The 12,506-nt window shown below is 31.9% G+C and overlaps 1 protein-coding gene and 1 pseudogene across 1 annotated transcript; one reads left to right on the forward strand and one right to left on the reverse strand.

Moving 5' to 3' along the window:
- Positions 1–899: 899 nt before the first annotated feature.
- Positions 900–2,406, reverse strand: LOC120210080 (annotated as a pseudogene).
- An 8,349-nt stretch (positions 2,407–10,755) lies between these two features.
- LOC120210110 (F-box protein At1g67340-like) lies at positions 10,756–12,036 on the forward strand. The gene is made up of 3 exons (XM_039208917.1): positions 10,756–10,936; positions 11,035–11,197; positions 11,282–12,036. Exons 1-3 carry the CDS (start codon positions 10,785–10,787, stop codon positions 12,005–12,007), a joined length of 1,041 nt encoding a protein of 346 aa, XP_039064848.1. The 5' UTR covers positions 10,756–10,784; the 3' UTR covers positions 12,008–12,036.
- The last annotated feature ends 470 nt before the right edge of the window (positions 12,037–12,506 follow it).

A 12,506-nucleotide genomic window follows, 5' to 3' on the forward strand; every position in this document is an offset into this window, starting at 1 on the left:
TTGCAACAAACAACAAAAACAGGAAGTCAGGAACCATGAAAACTAAAATATATTCTACATAAGAATGTAAAAAATGTCATCATAAAGAAAAATTTTAATAATGTATTGGTTGCCATCTTACTTTTAGAAGTTAGAATTCTTACCCCAAGAATCTGAGCAAGTTTGTATTCTTAGAAAAGTTAAGGAAATAAAAAAGAGGGATAAGCAATGAAATCTTATAATTTTGGATCAAGAGAGCATGCATGTCTAAGTCCCTCAAAGTTCATAGGGAAAACCCTAGTAGGTTCAATCATTTCAAGATTGCTTCATGTGCCTTTTGATCCTATTCATGATCATTAAAATAAACAAATGAATCAAGGAACATATATTTCCAGTTATAACTTTGTACTATAAGAATTTTAGACGATAAAAAGAACTCAAAAAGTGAACTACTTACTCAAAAAATGATCCTCGAACACTGTGCTAACAAGCATGTTCCCTCATTGCTTGATTCTTCTGAATTCCTTAAAACGAAGAATTATACCATTACTTCAAACCCATAAGGACTGTACATATACAGAAAACAAAGAGATAACAGTTCCATAATAATTAGTTCTACATGAAGATTAAGACCCTTTAGTTAGATGGATCACTTGACAATTATGCGCCCAAACTTGAACCTAAATTGTAGGCACTTTACCTGTGATAAATCTAATTTTGAATAGAATTTCAGGAACTGAGCTTGCAAATGCACTACTTGTACAGAATTAAAGAAATTGAAATATCAATTGCTTTAATGTTAAATTTGTGGACCTTGGATTTCAAAGTAATCATTACTTCAATAAACCCCAATTCTGTAGACATCATAAAATTAAGAATTTCAAGGATCATGTTTTCGAGTAACTATAGTCTGTAAGCTCTGTTGCATTAATTTATCTCCAGAATTAAAATTTCCAGATAGATTTAGATCTCTAGCCCCAAAACTGTAGGGAAAAGCTTTCTCATCACCTTGAAACATAAGGAACATACCTTCCAACATATAATATATCTGAAGTAACAACCTACAGAAAGAAAACATTCACCATCTGCTTTTGCAGATACCATCCTTGAAAGAAATAAAAGGTTAAGCAAATCTAACTTGAGGGCTTCTCCATTAATGAAAGCAACTTAATTGAGATTCCCTAACAATTAACTTATACAAAAATCAAATTGCCAACACAACTAAAGCACGTTCAGATTGCTTGGAAATTGCTTCGGGAATTTAATAAGACAATTACGTAGAAAAACATTATTATCAAAACACAATTAAAAAGATCACACAAAATGTTGAGCATAAAAATACGGATGCTAGAAAGAGAAGAAGCCAAATACCGTATCATTAGTTCATAGTAGATACGCTTCAACTCCAATAGTGAAGGTATATCAGCATGAGGCTCCTCTACTACATTGTTATCTTCCTTGGGTTTCTTCTTCTCCTTAGAAGGGTCAACATCAAATACTCTAGGACTAATCTTCCTCGACAGAATTTGAGCACGAACATAATCCTGACGATCTAAGCAAAGGCGAACCTGCAAAATTTAATTATTGACAGGGTGACAATAATATTGCAGTCTTAATATAAAAGATAAATTCATATTAAAAACAATTAAGGGTCATGATCAAAATAAGATCCTCATACTTGTTCAAGAATGAAGGTAATTTTCTCAGTTTTTGCCATGGCACCAAAAGTTTCGACCTGTAGATCAAAACAATCAAACATCAGGAAAGGGGGATTAATAGAAAAGAAGGTATCATCTTATTACAAAGGAAGCTTACTGCAACTTCCTGCATTAAATCTGCAGCTTTCGCAATAAGGCCCTGTTCCTCTTTAATCTTTGCAAGTCTCCTGATCAATCTTGCTCTCTCAATTTCAACAAAAAGCTCAGACTATATACACATCCACTTGCAAATAAGCGAATTAGGTTTAGCCCAATATGATTCACAAACCCTAAACCTAAATATCCAAACTCAAATCGGTCAAACCAATAATTTAATCCCGTAAAGAGAAAACATCAAAACACTTGTTACCTGCTTAAGCTGACCCCGTTTCTTGGACAAGTTTACGATCTGCTCATTGAGAGCCTTCCAATCCTTAGCTTCAAAGCATAACTACAAAATCTCAGTGACGGCTTTCTTGGTAGCGGCCACATCGCCGACCAATCTCATCTGCTTTTCAACATTAAGAAGCTGGTCGATAGCTGCCTCCATATTCACATTTTTACCATCCTGCAAATCCTCCCCCAAAAAAAACAATCAGTGAAAATTTACAGAATTATAAGGGATGGAGATTTCAGATCTGAAATGAGAAAAGAAAATGTATTACAAATAATAAAAGAAATGAAGCTTTACCATAACTTTAACATTCAGATGACAAAACCTAGCAGAGCCTAAAAGAGAAGACCAACTGTGATATTCTTTAGGTGAAACAAGGGAAATAAATAAGAGTTACGTAAAGTCGTACCGATGAGCCAAGTTTAAACCAGGTTTTGGTTTTTAAATTCAAGAAAAACCGGTTTATAGGGTCCTCGTTCTGTTCCTTTCTTTTCGCACAAGAAAATAAATCAGGATTTTTTTGGCCCGATAGGGCTTTTAGATTTAAAATTTAGGGCTTTACCCATCCTAGAATTTAATTAGGGTTCTAAGTTATTTATTACAATATCGGGTGAACTCGTTATCTTGAGGTGACGAGTTTTTTAAAATATTATTTTTAATAGACTCTGATGAGTGGATCTTACGTAGGTCATTAATTTATTATTTTTAAGTGGACTCGTCACGTCGGGGTGATGAGTTCCTTCGAATTCAAATTTTTTGCATTATAATCGTTGGAATCAACGGATTAAACCTGAGTAAACTCATGTAGTATGTCTCTATGTCTAGCAAGTTTTTGGGTTACCGAAGTAGTCGGTGCAGAAGATGCAGTACATCTACTCATACGATCAGTCCAACAGTTTCTCAAGCAATGATTGAATTTCATTTTCCATAGACTTCCATGATCTGCTTGACCCGGCCGGTGGCGACCCAGTATCTACATAATCTAAATGTAAGTAAATATTATCACAAAGAAGAAGAAGAAACGAAAGAGCACCAGATTCCTAAGGCTTTGGATTCCTAAAACAGGAAAAAAATTCCCATTAAACAAATCTTATTTATTCAGATTTTAGAATATGTTCAGTTCTTCAACAAATTTGTTCCTAATTTCAATAATCTATTGGAAAAAAAAGCAACACACATTCCAGAAAATAACAATAAAAAGGAGGAAAACGAGCAACCCTCCTAGATTGAACCTAGCACCGAGCTTAGCATAAGAAGATAGTTTGACATCGAGATCGCCTTCGATCTTTCGAGCTTCTTTCCTCAATTCCTCCCAACCCGATTCTAGTTGATTCAGGTTTAGATCCATCATTTGGATCTCGGTAGTTCAACTTCAGGTTCCTTGCTCTTCAATTCCAACGATGAGTTCTTTTAAAAATGTGGATAAGGGAATCTAAATCAGAGATAGCATAAAAATGGTAGTGAAACATATGGGTTTGGGGTTTGGTAGTGAAGAAGATGGGTTTGGGTAAACGGCGGGATTGAAAAATGCTTGAAAGGGAAAAAATGAAAAAAAGGTTAAAGGGCGCAACACTTAAAATTTGTAAACACAAACGCCACTATAGTACAAATGTATAGCGGCGCTTGAATAAAAACGCCACTAAAGTACGACTCTTTAGCGGCATTTGTATAAAAATGCCACTAAATTACGAGTCTTTAGCGGCGTTTGTAAACACAAACGCCACTATAGTACAAGTGTATAACGGCGTTTGAATAAAAATGCCACTAAAGTACGCGCCTTTAGTGGCGTTTGTATAAAAATGCCACTAAAGTATGAGTCTTTAGCGGCGTTTGTATAAAAACGCCACTAAATTATGAGTCTTTAGCGGCGTTTGTAAACACAAACGCCACTATAGTACATGTGTATAACGACGTTTGTATAAAAATGCCACTAAAGTACAATTCTATAGCGGCGTTTGTATAAAAATGCCACTAAATTACGAGTCTTTTGCGGCGTTTGTTGAAAAAATGCCACAATAGATGAACCTATTGCGGCATTTTTATAAAAACGCTGCTAAAGTTACCATTTATGGCGTTTGCTATGTAAACGCCGCTATATGTTTAAAATTAGTGGCGTTTACTCCTAAAACGCCGCTGTAGAACAATTTTGCTGTAGTGAAATGATGTTGGGTTGCCTTGTGAGTAATCGACCATCGTCTCTGACCCCCGTCACCGCCGTCACACATCAATAACATATGTAGGGCTCCTCCTCTGGTCATGGAACATTCTAGAATCGGTTCGTGTTTCGAACAGGTATGAGTTAACTCGGACCAAACCGAGTCAACCCGAACCGATCTGACCCGTTGACTTTGACCTGACTGTTGATTAAACCCATTGACTTTGACTTTGACCATTGACTAGTTTGGTCGTTAACTTTGACCAAAAAGTTAAAATTTTTGAAAAAGTTATATTTGATGTTTTTCGACATCCTGAGTCCTAATTCGAAGTTCATTTTGCCAAATTCTAACCCGAAAGCCTTTGAATTGATCTGTAAACCTGAATATGCACATGTAATTTAAGTAATTTATTTAAGTGGTTTAATTAAATTTAGGGTTAATGACTAAATTATTATATCATTTAATTATGGTACTCGTGGATCTTCTGATCGTTCATCTGCTCGACTTGGTCCCTCTCGATCTGCTCGACCACGAGAGCCTGTGATTACTCGTATAGTTATGCGACCATGTCAAATACTCTGATGATAATGTTGTTCTGATATGACTTAGGTTCTCGTATAGTCGAAGATCGTAGTGAAGCTGGTGCTCGATAGATCTATCAGACTATTTCTTTTTGCGAGGTGTGTTCTATGTGTGCTATATATATATATATATATATGTTTTAAATACTTGTTTGAAATATTATATGCACATGACTAGTTTATCTGATTTGCAATATGGCTAGCTGATATGATTTGACTTCGTATGATTTATCTGTTTCAAGCCTAATTTCTGATTTACTGAAGTTTTTAAGAATACTTGTCTGATTCATGTTCTCTGGTTACTGTTTTTACTGAATTGATATATGTTTAAACTCTGATTTCCATGATACTATTATTTACTGTTTGAAAACTATTTTCTTTGGGATACTCAGGGATCTGGGATGAAGTCTTTGCAGGTTCAGCTCCGATCAAACTGGTAATTGCTTATGGACCTAAGGCGACCCTTGGGTGGGCTCCTGGGCCTAATGGTAAGACCTTATGGACCTTAATGTACTCCTCTAGGGTGGCTCTTTTGCTTTGTGCATTGGGTAAGTCCTTATGGGTATGAGGGCACACCTCTCAAGTGGACACCTACGCTTCGGCTAGGGTAAGACCTTATGGACACATGGTGCTCCTTTTGGTTGTCTTCTACGCCCTTTGGGCCTAGGGTAAGTCCTTATGGATGCAGTTCTAGGGAAATGCATATGGCGTTCGGTTGAAGAGTGATTCTGTATTTTTCAAACTAAAAACTCTACCGACGTTTTCTTGACTTTGATAATGAACTGATTTTGAAACTTAACTATATGTTTTTATTCTGCACTGTTGGAACACACTGAGCTCCCTAGTTCACTTTCCAAACTTTTTTCCTTTTAGATACTTTTGGATAGGCACCCCAGATCTGACACTTGGAGGATCGACACATTCGTACAATATATTTTTTGTAATGTTTTTATCTTTCAAATTGCCTTCATTTCAGTGACATGTGACCATATTTTGAAATACTTGTTTTATGACTTACATTGCTTTTGCTATTGATGTTAGAATTACATCAATACTGATTTGAGGAAGATTAATTTTACTCAATCATTTATGATTTTATATATATTACTTGAATTAGATCTTATCATTAATAACTATGTTTGTAAAGGCGTTTAATCATACTATGGTTTTAAATTACGGAAAAATATTTTGGAAATTTCTGTTGTAATATGCTATATCTAATCATAACACATAGGTTGGGTCTAGGGGCTACATATACTATCTTTTAATCACCCTATATAATTTAATATATATATTAGAAAAGACATGCTTTAAAAACATTTAAAAAATTGCCAAATTTGTTTTAGGTCAAAGAAAGTGATAATAAAATTTGAATATTTTTTAAAATAAATTTTATCCTCAAATATTTTATTTAAATATTTGTTAGATTATTGATAAAAAATTGAGTAAATTATATTAGATGTCACGATAGTAATATATTGATTTTATCACTAAAATTTTAAATAATCTATTTTTTGGTACTGCACTTTTTATCGTTGTTGGCAGCTAATCACCTTCTGTCACATTAGTACTGTACTTTTTATCGTTGTTGATAGTTAATCACCACTTGTCACCGGTTGTTTTTGACAAATTTTTTTAAAAACTTTTTTAGATAATTACAAGTAGTATATGTTCATAATCTTTTTTAGTCTATTGACAAATCTTCTAAAAAAATCAACGTTTCATTTTATCACTGAAGTCACTTAATAAATTCATACCTTTGATAACTCTAAAATTAAATAATTTAACACTTCTAATATTTAATCTTAGTATCGTCCATGTTCGTGCTAATCGAACCTATCGAGCTAGGTGAATGGGTAGCCAAGTTTTTGCCTCCGCATGGCACACACAACACGGGGAGAAGTAAGTGCACCCCAACATGAATACCACGATCAAAAGTGGCCCCCGAATCCTCGTGCATGGGAATTTTGCTTTGATGAATTTCTAGTTGAGGCAAAGACATAATTCCTCCTTAAAAGTGAACCCTAATTGTCTCACCCCCAACCATGGAAATATATCATCCCTCCCCTTTGTCTCGTGCCTAACACCAACCACCTGGACAGCAAAAGCCTGCATTTTTTCCCGATTCGGGAAGCCTTCAACTCTGAGCATTTCCACTGCGGGAAAAAAAAAACATTGTTTTCAAAGTATATCCAAAATATCTCAAAGTCCTATGGGGTTTCTTTATTTACACACTATTTCGGTTTCAATAATGTGGGCAGCCATTATGTGAGTCGAAAATAAAGAAAGTAAAATCACATTCACATGCACTGCTTTTGATTACTTTGTTTTGCGCGCGAGGTGGCACGTTGCACTCACTTATCTATATCCATATACGCTACTATAATTTTTTTTATGAGTGAATACATATATATATTAATAACATAAGTTTTCATATAAACTGAGTGTAAATTAAATTTTAAGAAATACACCATCAATAAAATTGATAATTAACATAAAAAAATTAAATTTTAATAGTGGTGGATTTAAAAAAAATTAAGGTGGACACAGATATACATTAATTACATATTTTTTTTGTACAGGACATGTATAAATAAAATTTTAAAATAGACACAATCAATAAAAATAAATAATACTCAAATAAAATTTAAATTTTAAAATGAACACGCGATTATTCTTATTTAAACATAGATTTGCCCCTGAATTTCAAGATGTTCACGTTTCCAATCTATACAAACTTTACATCCATGATTATCTATATATGCTTATTTTTTTAAGAAAAAATGCATTAATTAATTATAAATATCAAATAGATATTATATATATATATATATATTACATTATTGACTTTGTTTAGAGGCTAGGGCTACCAAGGGCAATCATGCAGCTATAATTTTTTAATATACTATAGGGTTAAACTGACCGACCAAATGCTGGATGAAAATGGCAACAAAAAAATAAAATAAAATAGTATTTGATGATGCAAACCTTCGCTTGTATCCTTTGGCTAATCAATTCAAACACATATACAGCCTCTTTATAAAATAAAATAAAATCTAAAATTATGAATTAAAATATGAATATAATCCTTTGGCTAATCAATTCTATTATAAGTTTATTTCTTTAATATATACAGGATTATATTTATATTTTAATTCATAATTTTGTTTATAAATCATAAATATAAAATTATTATAATAATAATATTTACTATCATTTAAATGATAATATTTTGATTTTTTAGTCAGTGTCTGGTTAATCTTGAAACTAATTCAATTAAAAATGTTGTATATGATATAAATAGAGATATTCTTCAAAATTTAAAAATATGAATGTACTAAATACGATTTTATAAAAATATAATAGTTAATTAATAAATTTAAACAGATACCCAGGAATTGTTTGAAAATAGAAATAATGATTACAATGTTAAAAGGGCTGGGCATGGGAAATATGGAGGGCTGATCCAAGGCTTTCTACACTGTGTTAGCAACACTCAATTCACGACCAAACCCTAGGATTGAATATTTGTTTAATTGCTAATCCAAGCGGATTTGCGTTCCACCAACTCCACATCTTCTAACCTTATCCAAAACTCAAACCCTACGTTATTATTTAAACGATTTTAATATTTAAAAAGATAATTATTTTTAGTAGTCTTTAATTTAAACACGATATTTATAAAGATATACATACATTCATTATTAGATAATTAAAAATATTTCGAATAAATATCATCTTATAATCATTAAATGTTAAAAAAAAAAGATAAAAAATTAAAAATAAATAAAATCTTATTTGATACAGAAAAATGTCCCCACAACTGAAATTTGGATGTGGGTGGTGTGTCTACGAGCTTTTAACGTGATTTGCAAAACTCTCTGAGAATCAAGTTGTAGCTTCAACTTGTACTTATGTGATAGAGCCAAATATGACAACAAAGTACACAAAATTCATATACGAAAAAAAATACTTCAAAATGATTTTATTTATTTATTTATTTCAATTTTTTAAATAATAAGATTTTCTAATTTTATACTAAACTTTGAAAGCAAAAAAAAAAAAGTAAATAAATAAATTCTTTAGAAGACTATATCCATAAACCCATCTATATAACAAGATGGTGGAACAAAGATGATAAAAACATATAAGATAAAAAAAGTTCAATGCCGGATTTAATTTTATGTAATGGTGATTATGTGTCCATCATAAAATTTGATTTTTTAGTAATTACTTATTATATTTGTAAAGTGTATCTTAAAATTTTATTTTTATTTGTTCATATAAAAATGTTTTATTATTAATATATATATTTATCTCAAAAAAAAATTAAATTCATCACTAAAAAAACCTAAAGCCTTCATTGACCGTAGATTAATCTTAAGTTAACACCACGTGAAAGCTTTAGAAGTTATGCCTTAACTTCAAAGCCTTGTTATGAGTAAATAATATAAAATGTGAATTAATCATCATTCTCACGTTTTTAAGATTCATGTCTTCTTTTCAATGTTTATCTACTTATATTTCCCCTTTTTTGTTTATTAATTTTAATTTAAAATTTAATTCATTTTATTCATATAACTTCAGAATCTGAATTTAAGTTTTAACATTTATTATTCTTAATTCAAGTTTGAAGTTTTTTGTTAAAAATAATGAAATTTAAATATTTATTTTTTATTGTTATGTGCAATATTGAATTGTATCATAGATATAAAAAAATTACAAATTACTCTTCGTAAATTTTTAATCTATATTTAAGAGGTGTATTTAAATGGTACGCATGTTTGGAGTTAACTTGTAGTTGAAGATCTATACCATTCGTTTTGAAAACCTTGGAATTGTCTTATTATTCAGAGATTGGTTCAAACATTTAATTACTTGAGTTTTACTATATATATCCATAAGAGAATATTCTTTTAAAAACTATTATTATTTTATTAATTGATAAAAACATAATAAAATCACATTTTGTTAGTTAAGGAAGTTATATACTTATTGCCATTAGATTTTCCATTGAATTAGCCTCTTGCCAATTATGACACCTAATACTTGATAATTATATTGATTTACTTAATAGAATATATTCATTCAAAACAAATTAGTAGAAAATAAAAAGTCAAACCCATAGTTTCCTAAATGAAAATTAAAGTAGACATAAGAATATATTTATTAAAATAAATTTTATTCGATTTTAAAATTTGTTTTATTATTTTCGATATTCATTATTTATCTAAATCAATATATATGCAACTAAATCAAATACTTTTTTATAAAATCCGAAATGAACCAAAAATATTGATTTCATTTCACACTTTTTTTCCCCTTTTTATTTAGTAAAATTTCACTTTCGTTGATTGTGCTAGCTTTTAGCTTTGGGCCACTTTGACCAGCTTCGACCTTCCCAATTTTCGTACGGTAAAATCTAATTCACCAGGTAAAATCAATGGAATTTGGATCGTAATTGGCATTTCTTATTCACAGTTATGATATCTGATTAAAATTCTAATTATAACAATTCTGCCTTTTTATACATTAATTACTTTATATATCATATTTAAATAATTAGATAATTTATGATATTGCCCTATTTAATTACACTTACAACTCACAAGCAAATTTTAAGCTTATTTAAGTTACTTTTTTAAAAGAATATAAATATCTCGTAAAATTTTACGATATATTATTTATATTTAAAGCTTATTTTATGTTAAATATTTAAAATTTAAAAGTGAGTATAAAATTTCGTGGGTCCAAATCAAAGCAAGTTGTTTACAATAAATCTTTATGTTTTGTCTTCTTCAACTCTCACTATATATACACACTGTCGTTTGGAATTTTGCTTTCATCTCGAAGAACAGTTAGATAAAAGGAAAAGACGAATTTGATATAAAAGTACAAGGAGGAAGATTAATTTGAAGTTGAGCTGCTGTTTCTTCTCTGATCTTTCATGTCCTTCTCTGAGAGAGGAAAAAAAGTTATGTTGCGGAGGAAAAAGCAACGAATTTCTCATAAATTCACTGAGAAACCGGATCTGTTCGATGGATTACCAGATGATCTTGTAATTTCCATAATTTCGAAGCTCGCTTGTTCCGCTTCGTCTCCTCCTGAGTTCATCAGCATTCTCCTAACGTAAAGTTGATTTTTGTTTTGAATTTTTATTTGATTTTTTTTATATGTTGAAGCCTGAAGGTGTTAATCAGGGAGATTTTGAATTTTATTTTTGATAGATGCAAGAGAATAAACCGATTGGCTGTTCATCCTTTGGTTTTATCAAAAGTTGGCTTTAAAGTTTTTGCCCTCAAAGCTCGAAGCTGGTGCGATTCGGTTCATCGTTTTCTCAAACAATGCGTTAACGCCGGCAACGTTGAAGCTTGTTATACTCTCGGCATGGTCAGTATTTCGTACAAGTTATTTATTTATTTTTTTAGAAAAATAAAATTTATTATGAATTCACGTAACTTGCCGCCGTTACAGATCCGATTTTACTGCTTAGAAAACCGAAGAAACGGGACGTCGTTAATGGCGAAAGCAGCAATCAAATCCCACGCGCCATCTCTCTACTCGCTTGCAGTTATACAATTCAACGGAAGCGGTGGCTCGAAGAAGGACAAGGATATCCGCGCTGGAGTAGCCTTATGCGAACGAGCCGCTTTCCTCGGCCACGTGGACGCACTGCGTGAACTCGGCCACTGCTTACAGGATGGTTACGGCGTGCGCCAACACATACCCGAAGGACGCCGGCTACTCATCCAAGCCAACGTGTGGGAACTAGCGTCTTCTTTAAACGCCTTAGTCCAACGAAAACCTCCGGAACTATACCATCGTCGTTCAAACTATCAACATAACAGTTTAAAGACAAGTTCAGGTTGTCCGTTGTTAAGTGATTTCGGGTGCAACGTACCCGCACCAGATGTCCACCCTGTGAACGTGTTCTTAAAAGAATGGTTCGAGTCTGGTGAGGCCGAGTTAGCGCAGGGGCTTAGGCTTTGTTCCCATAAACGGTGCGGGAGGCCTGAGACGAGGGCTCATGAATTTAGGAGGTGCTCCGGTTGTGGCATGGTGAACTATTGCTCGCGTGGTTGCCAAGCGCTTGATTGGAAGCTGAGACATAACGGGGAATGTGGGCCGATCGGACGATGGTTTGAAGAAGTTGACGGTGGAATGGAGGAGGTTGTGGAAGCGGAAGAGTTAGCTATTTAATTATTAAGGATGCGTTTGGTTTACGGAATGTAAGATTACCGGTAGGAATAAAAGATTACCAGAGAATAGGATTACTGGGAATGTTGTATTTTGTGTTTTGTTGGTTTAACTAAGATTACCGTGTTTGGTTAAAGGAATAAAATATTATTGAAATGTATATTTAACCAAATTGTCCTTATTATATATTTGTATAATATTACAAATTATAAAATATTTATATATTTTCTTTAAAAGTTAAATTCATAATATTTATATAATTTTTTTTATAAAATTAAAAATATAAAAAAAATTTAATGAAAGGGTAAAAAAATTTTAACCCCTGAACTTCATATAAAATTTTAATTATAGACTTTTTTTTTGTAAATCTAAAATAATTTAAGGATAAATTTGTAATTTAACTTTCGTAGAATTTTTATTATTCAATGACAGAATAAGGATATTTTTGAAAAAAAATAAAAATTTAAGGGCATTTTAGTCCAAAACGCTGGTAATGTTACAA

Source organism: Hibiscus syriacus, unplaced genomic scaffold (assembly GCF_006381635.1).
Source record: "Hibiscus syriacus cultivar Baekdansim isolate YM2019G1 unplaced genomic scaffold, ASM638163v2 tig00109908_pilon, whole genome shotgun sequence".
Taxonomy (NCBI): domain Eukaryota; kingdom Viridiplantae; phylum Streptophyta; class Magnoliopsida; order Malvales; family Malvaceae; genus Hibiscus; species Hibiscus syriacus.

Bases quoted from the DNA above. Each gene is read 5' to 3' on its own strand.
- LOC120210110 (XM_039208917.1), top strand. From the start codon at position 10,785: ATGTTGCGGAGGAAAAAGCAACGAATTTCTCATAAATTCACTGAGAAA. The intron at 10,937-11,034 runs GTAAAGTTGATT...TATTTTTGATAG, and splicing joins TTCATCAGCATTCTCCTAAC to ATGCAAGAGAATAAACCGAT. The intron at 11,198-11,281 runs GTCAGTATTTCG...CCGCCGTTACAG, and splicing joins CTTGTTATACTCTCGGCATG to ATCCGATTTTACTGCTTAGA.